Source organism: Camarhynchus parvulus, chromosome Z, assembly GCF_901933205.1.
Source record: "Camarhynchus parvulus chromosome Z, STF_HiC, whole genome shotgun sequence".
In the NCBI taxonomy this organism is placed as follows: domain Eukaryota; kingdom Metazoa; phylum Chordata; class Aves; order Passeriformes; family Thraupidae; genus Camarhynchus; species Camarhynchus parvulus.
Genome location: NC_044601.1, coordinates 61,036,133 through 61,049,456, shown reverse-complemented (window position 1 = coordinate 61,049,456; position 13,324 = coordinate 61,036,133). Strand labels below are relative to the sequence as shown.

At 43.2% G+C, this 13,324-nt stretch overlaps 1 protein-coding gene across 10 annotated transcripts in view; it reads left to right on the top strand.

Moving 5' to 3' along the window:
• Positions 1-12,391, top strand: part of UNC13B (unc-13 homolog B) — a 207,969-nt gene extending 195,578 nt beyond the window's left edge. For 4 of the 10 annotated variants that reach the window (XM_030969551.1, XM_030969546.1, XM_030969545.1 and 1 more), the window contains 6 exons: positions 1,236-1,316; positions 1,709-1,856; positions 5,221-5,277; positions 7,789-7,881; positions 8,957-9,116; positions 10,320-10,605. In XM_030969551.1, coding sequence (XP_030825411.1) covers positions 1,236-1,316; positions 1,709-1,856; positions 5,221-5,277; positions 7,789-7,881; positions 8,957-9,116; positions 10,320-10,605 — 825 coding nt within the window. Of the gene's footprint in view, positions 1-1,235; positions 1,317-1,708; positions 1,857-5,220; positions 5,278-7,788; positions 7,882-8,956; positions 9,117-10,319 lie in introns of all 10 variants that reach the window. The other 6 variants (XM_030969550.1, XM_030969549.1, XM_030969547.1 and 3 more) reach the window with 3 other exon arrangements.
• The last annotated feature ends 933 nt before the right edge of the window (positions 12,392-13,324 follow it).

Below are 13,324 nucleotides of genomic sequence, written 5' to 3'. Positions count from 1 at the left end.
TGTGGAGAAAGAGGCACATTGAGGCACATCTCTGCTACTCAAGAAAGCAGGGTGTGAACTTGTCTGAGAAACTGACAACTTGAGAGGCATCTTCAGTGCAGTTCAAGGCTTTACTGTGTAAAGTTGATAGCTAGATGTCTGTGAGAAGTGTGGCAAATGCCTTATGGCTGCCCCTAGACTGCAGAGAGCCCTGTCTCCATCAGGCAGGAGATGGATTGCAGTGGATAATGAATGGGGACAGCATCAGGCTGTGTGAGGAATCAGCAAGCTGCAAGATAGCCAGCAGGTTTGTCCCTGTGAAACCCACACATGATGCCACAGACTAGGTGTGCTTTACACAGAGGCAATCTAGCAGATGTATCTCCTGGAAAGTGTCTAGGGGGCCTATGACATGCTTAAAGTAGGGATAAAGCCTTTGCTTGATTGGCTTACATCTTTTTTATGAATGCTTTAGGGCCCAACCTGAAGTCAGCTGGCCTGACCTTCCAGCTACTCAGTTAGAATATGGGTTTGTGCAAAGCTTTGGCTTCCTAAAATACACTGTTTTCCCCTGACATCTAGACTAAGCATCAGAGAAAGAGCTTAGTGAAATGCCAAAGGATGGCACATCCTTGTAGTCAGCCAGGACTCTAGCATGTGCTTCCACTGCAGAAAAGAGAATTCTTTCCCAAATGATTACTGGCTTTTTGCTGTTAAAGTTGGTGGGTCTTAATGGGAACAATGTCTTCTTTTAGCAAATCTATTTTCTTTTGTTTTTCTTTTTTTTTTTTCACAAATGATGGAATGACTTAGTGACCTCTGTAGTTGGAAGAGTTTAAAAAATCCACAACCAACAGAGATATAACAACTTTCACTAATGCCTAGTTCTGAGAATTCCTTGATATAGATGGTATTTGGAGAGTTTTGTTGTGGCTTTTCTAGAATGACAGTGGTGTCAGGCAGGCTTCTGTTTGGATTTTCTTGAGAGACAAACTGTGATTTTAAATTGCTGCTTACCTTTGTCCAGTTCTTTCCTTATTTATGTCTTCTGTGCCTGCAAGAAAGAGAGAAAATTAGTTTATTTCCAAGTTAAGCTGTAATAAACAACTCTGAGAGACTCCATTAAGCATTCCTTGAACAGCTGAATTAATGCTGCCACCACACAGATACAGCTTGAATCTGGAGAAAGTGGTGGTGCTGGGGACTCCTTTAGCCTCTGACAGCACGCTCATGTCAAATACAATGTTTGTTTGCAGGATCATATGGTGAGGGAAGAAACCAGGAGCCTCACTCCAAAGCAGTGTGCTGTTCTGGACCTGGCACTGGATACAATCAAAGTAAGTGATTCCATTTCTGTTTCTGCTCTTCCCAACTCCATCCCCAAGTCCTCTTTGGGAGGACAGTGCCGGTTCTGGTTTATGAGATGGCAGGAGTTTGTCCCTGCTGTCGCAGTGATAAAGGCTCTAAGTGAATACTGCCATGTATGTGTACACCTGAAGAAGTTCAGAGGACTGGCATGCTGGGAGTCAGCATATTCATATTTAAGTGCTTTGGAAGAGGAATGCCATGAGCAGTTGGTATCAGCTGGTCTGAGGGCTAGGTTTCCAGTATAGAAGCTGTTTTGTGAATTTTTCCAGCTGTTTCCTATCCGTATGCACACCTGCTCATACATGTTGGTTGCTGGTTGCAATTCTTGCTCTGTACCTTTCCCATTTCTTTTTGCTCTTAGCAATATTTCCATGCTGGTGGGAATGGTCTGAAGAAAACCTTCTTGGAGAAGAGTCCAGACCTACAGTCACTTCGATATGCTCTCTCCCTCTACACTCAGACCACGGACACTCTCATCAAAACATTTGTCCAGTCTCAGACAGCTCAGGGTAAGACTCTTTTATGTTGGCAGGGTTCAGTGGAGCTCTTGCCTCTGCTCATGATTTCTCTCCCTTGTACTGCCAGTTTGTAAGAGTGCTTCTGGCAGTAGCATTTCTGAAAGTGTGACAGTTCGGAGCTTGTGAAACTGGAAAAGAGGAAAAGGGGGTTATTTGCCACTCCATGACTACATTTGGGGAGAGCAGAAATATGTGAAACATAAGGCCTGGGGTGTTTGTGGTCTTTTTTTCTCTGCAGTCCTCACTTAACAGTCACGTTTCATGAATTAATGTGGGTGGGTGGCTTAAGCGAAATTAGAAGTTACTGCACTGAGGCTTGTGCGGTGGTGTGAGGCACCATTTCAGCAAGACACCACTGCAGAAACCTGTCAGTGCCTGTGTCACAGGCCAGCTGTGTGTGTGGCACAGCCCGTGTGGCCCTGACTAAGGCTGAGTGACAGCAACGTGATGACTCACAGAGCTACAGGCTGCCTGTAAAGGGAGAAGTCTCTGAGGTGAGCAGCAAATGCACTGTTTTGTCTGCAGCCAGTACAGGGTATGTGGGAGCTAGGTGATTACAGATTGCCACACAACATATTAATAAGCTGCTGGGATGGGTCACCAAACTGTTTGGTGACTCTCTGAGAAGGCTTATGGCTCGGTGGTGCTGTTTCATTGAATGTGGAGGGGTAAACAGTTAATTTTGTTGCTTTCATGCGAACATCTCCATATTATTGTACAGAATAATCTGATCTCTAGTCAAGGACCATCACTGGCTGACTGTGAATGTCACTATTCTCAGTAAGAGGAAACACATGCTGCAAAGGGTTGGGTCTAAACAAAAACTGGTATTTTTGTGTTTTCAGGCTGTTTAATTAAAAGCCTTGCATTAAGCTACTTCATCCCAGCAGCAAAGTCATACAGCTCCCTGGCACGTCCTTCTGCAATCTTTTGCATGGGATCCTTTTTTATTCAATCATTCCAAGCCTAAGAGAGCTGGCAACCCCACACACTGTACTAACTCTGCCAACAGGTCATCATACTAAGTCCCAGCATCAAGGGGAAAGCTCACATACATTCCCTTGTGTGCAAATGAGGCTGCTTGATACTGACATTCCCTTAGAAGTGTAGATAGTTCAGAGATTCTGTGAGCAAAACAGGGTTTGTTTCTAAAGAGGAAAGTTTAGTTTAGTTTTGGTATATTGAGTCATCAAGAGGAGGCTCAGAGGGGACCTGAAACTACCTGGAAGGAGATTGTGAGGTGCAGTTTGGTCTTTTTTGCCATGTCTTAGGTGAAAGGATGAGACGAAATGGCCTGAAGTTGTGCTAGGGGAGGTTCGGGTTAGATATTAGAATTTATTTTTTCATTGAAAAGGCGGCTAGACATTGGAATAAGTTTTCCAGGGAGGTGTTGGAGAAGTGTACAATCTCTAGAAGTGTACAAGAGGTGTCTGAATGTGGAATTTGGGGACATAGTTTAGGGATGATTTTGGTGATGCTGGATTAACAGTTGGACTAGATGACCATGCAGGTCTCTTCTAGCGTTGATGGCTCTGTGGTTCTGTGATCTCTGCCTACAGCAGCACAGTCTAGTCTTCCTTATGTTCAAACAGACTGCATTAAACCAGTGAAATTAAATTAAAAATCCGTACCTTTGAGAGAATGGTCCTGTAGCTGTGTCCCAGCAGAGCAATGATGACATCCAGTGGCCAGACAGGTCAAAGACTGCTACATCCACTAGGGACTCCAGAACCTGGCTGTTGCCATCACTTACACAAACCACGTTTTAATGGGGAACTTGAGTGCGCACTTACAATCTTTGCTGTTCTGTGCACATATTTCCCATTATATATCCAAGCTAGTTTTTTATGTGGATACTGTTAAATTACTGTTAAATTGTTAAATAAATGCTGAGCTACGGTATAAGAAAGTGCGCAGCACTGATGTCTTGCAGTCCATACTGCAGTCTGGAGTACTTAAAATTAGAGAAAGAAAAGTGCTCCACTGAAGACACAAAAGTGACAATTCAAAGATGATATGAGAAAGTGGCTTCATGCAATGCATGATTTGACTGTAAAACTTCACTGAGGGCAAGTATTTAGCAGAAACACAAAGATAATGGAACATTATCGTTACCTCTCAGAAGCAGGAATATACAAGGCTGCCACAGAAGTGGGTGCATGGGTATTTATGTATTTTTTAAGAAGCTTAGAAAGAATGAAGCTCTGGCTTTAGGGCATCATATACACATATTACGAGGTCATGAATTAGATCTCAAAGCTGACTGATGACAGTTTTTGTGACTAATTCTAAGCCACTGTAGGGACCAAGTACTGGGCAGCTGGCCACTGGTCCAAATCAGTATCTTGTACATTAGTAGGCTTGAGAATTTTGGACCCTGTTTGGGGAATAAAAGATTTTCACTATGCCACCTAATATCTGCAGAATCAGTGCTGAGTTATCTCTGAGAAAGGCATGACTGATCTCTTCCCTGTGCTGACCAATGACAGGACCTGAGGGAACAGCCTGAAGTTGTGTCAGGAGAGATTTAGGTTGGATATCAGGGAAAGGTTCTTCCCCAGAGGGTGGCTGGGCACTGGCACAGGCTCCCCAGGGAAGTGGTCAGAGCACCAAGCCTGTCTGAGTTCAAGAAATGTTTGGACAATGCTCTCAAATAGAAGGTGTCACTCTTTGGATGGTCCTGTGCAGGGCCAGGAGCTGGACTCAGTGACCCTTGTGGGTCACTTCCAATTCTGCATATTCTGTGATTCTGTGACTCCCTCCCTCCCATTTGGGCTAAAGAAGGATATTAATTGCTTACTCTTCTCATTAACCATGGCTGGTAGATGGGTTTGAAGATCTGCACACAGGTTGAAGGGACAGAAGGGACAGCACTATTATTTACAGCTCACATTTGCTTACCAGAGCTCTGTGACTGAGGTTTCCCTTTGCATAAGTGCCACAATCTCCTGGAAGCACATGGCTTCATGCAGTATCATTTAAAAATGCTGTTTGCTTCTCTTAATTCCCTGCTCAGTGGTTGCACCTTCCGGTTTGTGAGGTACCTACTGCTTTCATTTCATTACTGAGTAGGCTTCTGTGGCACTATGCTGCTAAATGTTTGCTCTGCAGATTGGGTCTGGGCTGCAGTTTAGTTACGCCAGCACAAATTCTGTTCTGTTTTAACCCAGACTATGCCTTACTTGCAGACAGCCTTGCTCTCCAAATCCTGGTACAGAAGATCTAGGAGGATATTTTGTCTGTTAAGAGCTAGAGTATTTGCCTTGTGTTTAAGTGACATTGCTAATTGTGTTGTAATTCATACTCTTCTCTCTTTATCCTGCTTTCTTTCTTGCCTTTTGAATTCATGTCTCAGTGCATGATGGGAAAGGTATAAGGTTTACCGCTAATGAGGACATTCTTCCTGATAAGGGTATGTTCAAGATTAATGTTGTTACCATAACAACATTACCCAACTGCCTTGCTTTTCAAATCATCTTGCCCATGCTCAGAAACCTTTTCCAGAGTCCTGTTCCCTGTAGTTCCCTTGTAGAAATGAACTTCCACTGAATGCTTGCATCCCGCAGACTGAGCCGCAGGTTGTGTGGTTTAGAAGTCTGTACCTTGCCTGAGAACCTGTTCCCATGTTTGAGATTTATTCATGGGATGTGAAAGCTGTCTTGAAAATGGACTGGTTTTTGGGAGATGCTGCAGACTTGTTCCCCCTCCCTTTACCATGGGGTGTGTGTTTCAAGTCCTGGGCTTGCATGCGTGTGGTCTGCTGAGAAGGGCTACTGTAATCCATGGGAATGTTGGATATGCACTCAAGGTTATGGCCAAGCTTGAACCATCTGGCTTGAAGGGGGGTTATCTAAAGGTCTGGATGCCCAGGAGACCCCTACCTTTATTAAGTCTTGCAGTGTTTTATCTCTTAATTTATTTTTTGCTGTCCAAAGTCTTTTTATTACCTCAGGTGAAACACATCTATAACCCTTTGCACGAGCTCAGTTCTGCAGTTTCACCTTTCAGCATTGCAATACCAGTGAGGCTTTCATGTCAAGAATTAAATGTGCTGGTCACTAAACGTACAAGTGTGTGTATGTGCACAGTTACACATGCTCAGAATATTTTTGTTGGCCATCTTCAGAGTAGTTTTTTGTCTTTGAAAATTTCAGTTCATAGAACAAGATTTTTATATGAAAAGACAAGAATGAAGGTAGGAAAAAAACTGTAATATGAGTTTTGTCTTCTTCAAAGGTAGTGAGATGATTCTGCTCTTATTCTTCTGGGGCATCACCATCTCCTTTATAACCTACTAGTTACACTAAAGATCAATAAAGACCTGAATGTTTGGTGGCTGATGTTTCTGTGGATATGGCGATTACATTCTGTTGGTAATTCTGCCTCTTCCTGTGGAAAATGCCAACAATGACAGACCCACACCAGCAGATGGATCAGGTCAATAATTAAGCCCACCAATTTTAAAGTTCTGTGCTTATATACAGAAAAAAGGCAACATTGCCCTTCTAAGCAGGGAGGAAACAGTATGTTCAAGACCATATTTGTTGAACCCTAAAGATTATTTAATGTGCTCAGGTCAAGAATGAGAACCCTGAGGTAATAATTTGAGGTTCTCTTTTGGTTGCTTAGATGCTTTTACTGGTATATTAATGTGACTTTCACTGCCTACAGTTCTGTGGCATGTAATTTTCCTCAGAGAATTGCACTGGTTGGCACTCAACCTCTTGGTTTTTAAATGAGTGTTTTTGCTGCTGCAGACCATTCTTGTGAAAGTTGACATGTTAGATCAGTCTAATCAAAATGTTTGTGTAATGATATCCTTCAATCTCCTTATCTAGAATTTCAAACAGACCAGTTTTTCACTTAGTAATGTATCTTACCCTCAAATTTGACAAAATAACTGCTATTCATAGGTACTCAATTACCCTCTAGATATCTTAATTACAACAGCATTGCTAATTGTCAAACTGAGGTCAGGCAGCTATCAAAGAGAAAGTCAGAAAAATCTCACTCTCTTATCAAGACTTGATTTTTATTTTGCAAAGCAGTCATTTTCTGTAATTTACATGACATCTTACCTTTATTACCCAGAAGAATGTCATTTCCACATATTACATGATGATAATTGTGATTAAAAGTTAAAAAGTTGGAAAAAATCATATACGAGTTGTAATGTTCATGAGATCTCCCTCTTTTATGAACATGTTATCTTTTCCCTCTGCAACTACCTCTTGTTTTCTCCCTGGCTAATTGATAAAGAGAAATAAGTATGCAAATTGTGAGTGCTTCTCTCTCATCATTTTTGATGCAAAACAAAGAAGGGATTCTCATCATCTTCCAGAGGGAAACAGATAAACAGTCAGGATGACAACTTTTATGTGATGTACAACATGCAGGAAGGTTCTTGTAGGGTGAGACTGCACTGTGGCTCTGTGCAAATCACTAATACCTATATATATATATTTTCCCTATATTTTCTCTGTTGTGTGATGTCCTCTCCTCCTTTTTCTTTTATTGTTGAATTTTTTTGTCCTCCCTTCTTCCCTGAGCAGACAGGAATGCCAATGCCCACCACTGGAATGCCTGCATGTATACACAGTAGCTTGGCAGGAACCTCTGAAAAATCCTTGCTCCCTGTGAAGGTCCGCTGTTGAGGTCTTTTAAATTCTATAAAAGCCTTCACTCCTGTTCTCAATAGGATGCAATCTTTGGTGGAGTGGAAGAAGTGTTGGTGTTTATGTGTGTTGGGCATGCGAGCCTGATGTTATCTTGCACTACTGTGACATTCTCGGTGCTGACTGAAAAGCTGGCTCTGGGAGGTGTGCTGTGAAAACACCACATTGTCTTCCTGAGGCTGTAAAGACCTGTGCCAATGACCAGTAATCCATGTGTGCATGGGGGGGTGTCCATTTCCTCCCAACAGGCTCCGGTGTGGATGATCCCGTGGGAGAAGTGTCCATCCAGATCGACCTGTACACCCACCCAGGAACTGGGGAGCACAAGGTCACGGTGAAAGGTATGGCCAAGATGTGCTGCTGCTCGGGCTGCACAGGGCGAATCTGCAGCTGGCAGTCAGGATATTTCTGTGTTAGCTCACGGGATCTCAGGCCAGAATTGTTTTCTCTGTTTCACATCAGGGACGTGTAGCGAAACAGCAAGTGAGCTTGTCCAGCCGGTGACATGGCAGTGCACAGCCCGGTTGTTTATTGGCAGGGATGTATGCAAGTAAACAAAAATCAGATGGTGGCTCTCGCCAGGCGCCACAGTTTAGTCTCTGCTGCAGAGAGCGGGGCAGGCTGATCTTGCGAAACTGCTCAGTGTACACCCAGAGATCACAGAGGCCCTGAGAGTCCAGAGGCTCCTCTCCCCAGTCCTGAAGGCCACACTGGTCCCTGAACAGCCACTCTGGAAATAACCAAAGCAGTGATTCATCCCAGGGTTCCTTTTCCTCCTTCATCTCCTTCACTTGAATACAGCATACTTAACTACTTCAATTTCCTCTGAAGATTTATATAAACAGTTCTTCGGGCCTCTCTTCTGGTTAAATCTACACTGAAGTGCAAAAGCTGGTTTTCAGAGCTATTTCCTCTGCTTCAGTCTGCTCCCTGCAGTGACCTGAGATAGAATGAGAATTAAAAGCTAATAATTCTGGATCCTGAAACCACACGCAGCTCATGGGCTTTGTTTTTCTTACCTGCAGTCCCATTTTCCTTTTCAACAGAGACTTTAATATTGGCCTCCAAATTGCCCCTTTTTTTTTTCTTATCCCAGACATAATGGTGGTGTAAGCATGGAACAGGGCAGCTTGCCCGGAGCTGGAGGAATGCCTTTTTTCCTGGGCTTATTTCTTGACAATCTGTATGGCAGAAGTTACATACTAATGCAAATATTAAATTCCCTTCATAGAACTTAACCTAGATCAAAAAAGCATATCCTTGCATTACAAAAAAGTCCTGCCCATATGTGTTGTGACACTGTCCTGTTTTGAGTTAGAAATAAGAAATTGAAAGCAGGGCAGAGCTGAAGGATGTCCAGAGCAAAAAATACAAATGAGTATTTGCTGTGAACCAGGTATTGGCTCTCTTTTGCAGTTGTGGCAGCCAACGACCTGAAGTGGCAGACGTCTGGCATGTTCCGTCCATTTGTTGAAATCACCATGATTGGGCCCCACCAGAGTGACAAGAAGAGGAAGTTCACAACCAAGTCAAAGAGCAACAACTGGGCTCCAAAATACAATGAAACATTTCATTTGTAAGTCTGAAAAATATCCTGAGGATCTGGCATGGCAAGTGCAGATACAGAGGGACAGATAGGGTTGTCCAGTGTCCCCAGACAGTCTGCACAGGGCCAAGAAGAGTACATGAACCAGTAGCTTGGTCCTGTCTTTGATGTCTTGGCAGAAAAGCTGGATTATGGAAGTTTTTGCTGTGGGTGGGACGCAGAGGTTTGTTCTATACCAGCAGTGTCCTTTGACCACCTTCTGAAATGCTCTCTGTGTGTCCTATGAACACATTTTACTGTGCTCTGTCATTTTAATGAACTTCATATTTTTTATTGGTAGAATTGAGGCTAAAAGTTCATTTTTATTTATTTCTTAATCTTAATGTGCGTTTTTATCCCAGCTTGACCTGTGGGACATGCTTTCGGAACTCGTTTCCAAGGATACAGCCCTTGGAATTGGTAGCAAGTTGCACTGCTAGAATTGCTGTGTTTCTCAGCATTGAGTATTGATCTCTTCTTATTTCATTTTCTTTCATTACTACAAGGGCATATGCCTTCTTGGGAGGCTTAACAGAAGGAGCTGCAGGCTTGAACTCTCTCAGCTGTACATACAAAAATGAGATGAGGAGAACTGACCAGCAAAAGGCTAAAAACGTCTGGGGGAGAAGGGAGAGAAGGGAGTGTTCATATAATTGTTCTGTTCTCTGAGGAAAGGCAGGCTTCCTCTAAGTGAAGAGATTTTCTTTCTTTTATTCTTTTAATTTTAGAAACATCAGAAGGGTTGGGGATTTATTTTTATTAGCTTTCACATTAGTGGAAGGTCCTGAATCTTTAACAAAGACTTCATCTAATTAAAATAGTAATTCTGAAATAAAGCCATCCTTAGCAGAAGCAGAAATGTTTAAAGTCATCTGAGTTGAAAATCTGTTAGCATGGCTTTAATGTTTCCCACTCCTCTCATTTCACAGTTTAACACACACACACAAACACACACAAGTTGCAAAGGCAGCTTGAAAGGGGTTCCTTGTTTTTTCTTCTTCAGTAACCAGGTTTTCTTTATCTGCTATACATCAGCAAAAATGCCCACATGCTGCAGGTTTTAGTTCTCTCCCTCTGACCAGGGTTTTCTGTAGAAAGGAGTTTTCTGTGACTTACCATAGCCCTCCAGTCAGGTGCTGGCACCTTTGTTTTTGCAGTCCAGACACTGTAAGTGAATTTGTGTGTGTTTTTCAGCATCCTGGGGAATGAAGATGGCCCCGATGCCTACGAGCTCCAAGTCTGTGTGAAGGATTACTGCTTTGCCCGGGAGGACCGGGTTCTGGGGATAGCAGTGATGCAGCTCAGAGACATAGCAGACAAAGGAAGTTGTGCTTGCTGGTGCCCCCTCGGGCGCAGGATTCACATGGATGAGACTGGACTCACAATCCTGAGGATTCTGTCTCAGAGAACCAATGATGAAGTTGCCAAGGAATTTGTGAAGCTGAAATCTGAGTCCCGCTCCACAGAGGAAGGCACCTGAGCTGAGCTGTTCCCTTTCCTCTTCTGCCTTGTGCCAATATGTGCAAGTGTTCAACAATTCTTTTATTAATTGCAAAAGGTTTTTTTCATGTTGTCTTTGTCAGCTCCGATAGCGCACGTGTGCTGTATAGGAAACAAATCCATCAATCTGATGTGAATTATTTATTTTTTAGTAGCTGGGTAAGACACCGTAGAGAATGAGACAATCTCTTCTTACTTAACATGTAAATTCTGCTTTGTGTATATAAATTATTTTATATTGGAGGCTGGAATTGCTGGGTTTTGTTGATATGCAGCACTGTGATTTTATCCTCTGAATTTGGCAGGCATTAAAAAGGTTCTGCGTAATCACACTACGATGCAAACACAACTGTGTGGAAATTGGGAGGAGATGATTTGGGGGGGTTTGACAAAGCACAGTTATCTCTCATTGAATTCACGTACTGTGGAGCTGCCTGGGGATCTTCTGACACAGATTATGCCAACGTGATATACAGACACCTCAACATCTGCTGAAAGAAGAAGAGGTTGCAGATGGCTCTGAAGATGCACACCAAGTGAATGTACCTCCACGGATGTGCTGCTGTGAGCACGGGCCAGACCAGGGCCACAAACCCAGGGTGGGGCCTGAGATCTCGTAGCCAAAAGCTGCAAAGGCAGCGCACCAGGAGCAGGCTGCAGCTGTAATTAGCTGGTGTGTCTCGGAGAATACAAATCCCCACGTGCTGCTGGGAGTCCCTGATGGCCGTGGGAGTGCTGTAAGCTGCTCAGCTCCGTAAGGCACGCTCGGGCTGCCGTGACCAACACGGTCGGGAAGGGATCGGCGTTAGAATCGTAGAGTTAGAGCCATTACAAATCACATGGCTGCTATGTGCTTTTTCCACTTCAATATTCTTTTGTTAGTGCTTGACAGAGGATTGGATAATTTAATATTGCAGGCTTTCTGTAGCATTTTATTACCCTGGAGTAGCTAAGACCATTCCTCACTATGAACCCAGAAATGATGGCTTGCTTGGGAGAGAGGAACACACCTCCCCTCTGCAAGCCTTCAGTCTGGAGTGCTGGTCAAGGGGCAGCACGTCCGTTTGCTTCTGATCTTGGAGATGCTGTTGGCCGTGCTGTGGTTGATCCGTGCTGATTGTCATTAATCTTATAATACCATTGACAATACCATTGAAATATTTTTGCACTGTCTTAAAGAAGCATCCTGCTTTTGTTTTCTTAAAAAAACAAAACACTGTCCTGAGCAAAGTAATTGCAGGGAGGTCAGAATTTCTGACTGAAAATTAGTGAGCAGGAAGGTCTGGAATGGTGATTGCACCTGAGGCATGTTTGTTGGAGGGTTTTTATTGGGGATATTTTTGCTTTTCCAGCTGCCCTTGTGCTCTGGAAAGTGCAGCTGGAACAAGCCAGTCCTTGCCCATAAAGTACTGTAATACTGTCAATAAATTCAAGGACTGCATATTGAATGACTTTTTTCCTTTCTATTTTCTCTGACACTTGTGTAGCTGTATGATGTGACTCCTGTATTTCACGGGCCTGCTTGTAGAGTTCTGAGACAGCACATCTGCTTTGTTCTTGTCCATGGTGTGTTGTAATAATGCTCTTCAAAACTCCACACTATTTGTCATGGTTTTGAATCATTGTACGTGCCATTGTTGGGAGAACTGTTAGTATGGTCTTTAATAAACTCTTTTAGCAGCATGTGGTCTTGTCTATTGGAGTGTAACTGTGATTGGGTTTCTTAAACCATGGAGGGCAGAGCCACTGCTGCATCTTTGGAAATTACTCAGGTTTAGTATGTAGATTTCTTTAGTGCTCTAGATGCCTAGAAAGGAGTATGAGTCAGACAGTTCCCCCCTCCTCCATGGTGCCTCTGTCTAGGACATCTTTCCCTGAAGTCCTTGGCTTCTGATAATACTCTGAGACATCGTGGAAAAGCATAAAAAATAGCTTACATTTCCTTTGTACTCAGGATCGTCTCCTGAAGGTGCTGAATGGAAAGACTCAGACAAGGCAGTTGGATACTTTGCAAATAACAGATGAAGAAAAATAATTATATACCAAACTTGATTTATAACTTTCACCTTCTTATGAACATTAATACTCTTTAGATGGCATGCACAAGAGATGAAAGCATAAGCCTTCTTGATGTCAAGTAAACTGCTCCCCCTCCTCATTTTTTGGAGATTCTGCCAATTTCCAGCAGGCAAGGTCAGATAACTCAGAGACTCATATTTCATGATAACGTGGGTCTCTGAATTTCTGTGATCTGAAATGTCATTTTTTTCCTTGGTTGGCATATGCTTAGCAACAGTCACTTGGGAGGCAGTCCTGAAAAGCAAAGGAATCAGGGAACATTGGATATTCTTTAAGAAGTAAATCTTTAGGCACAAGGCGCAGGAGTAAGGCATCTCCATGTGCCAAAAGATGAGCCAGCAAGGAAGCAGACCAGCCTGGCTGAACAGAGAACTTGGGCTGGAACTTGGAGAAGAAAGGGAAATTTCTGACCTCTGGAAGAAGTGCCAGCTTGGGCCAACAACAATGACTTGTAATTGTGGGATTATGCAGGGAGAACATTGAAAGGGCCAGAGCCCAACTAGGACTTCATCTGGCTACTGCCATATAAAACAGTTTCTACAAATACATGAGCAACAAAAGGAGGGCTAAGGACAAGCTCCATCCTATACTGGGTGTGGTGAGAAACATAGCAACAAAGG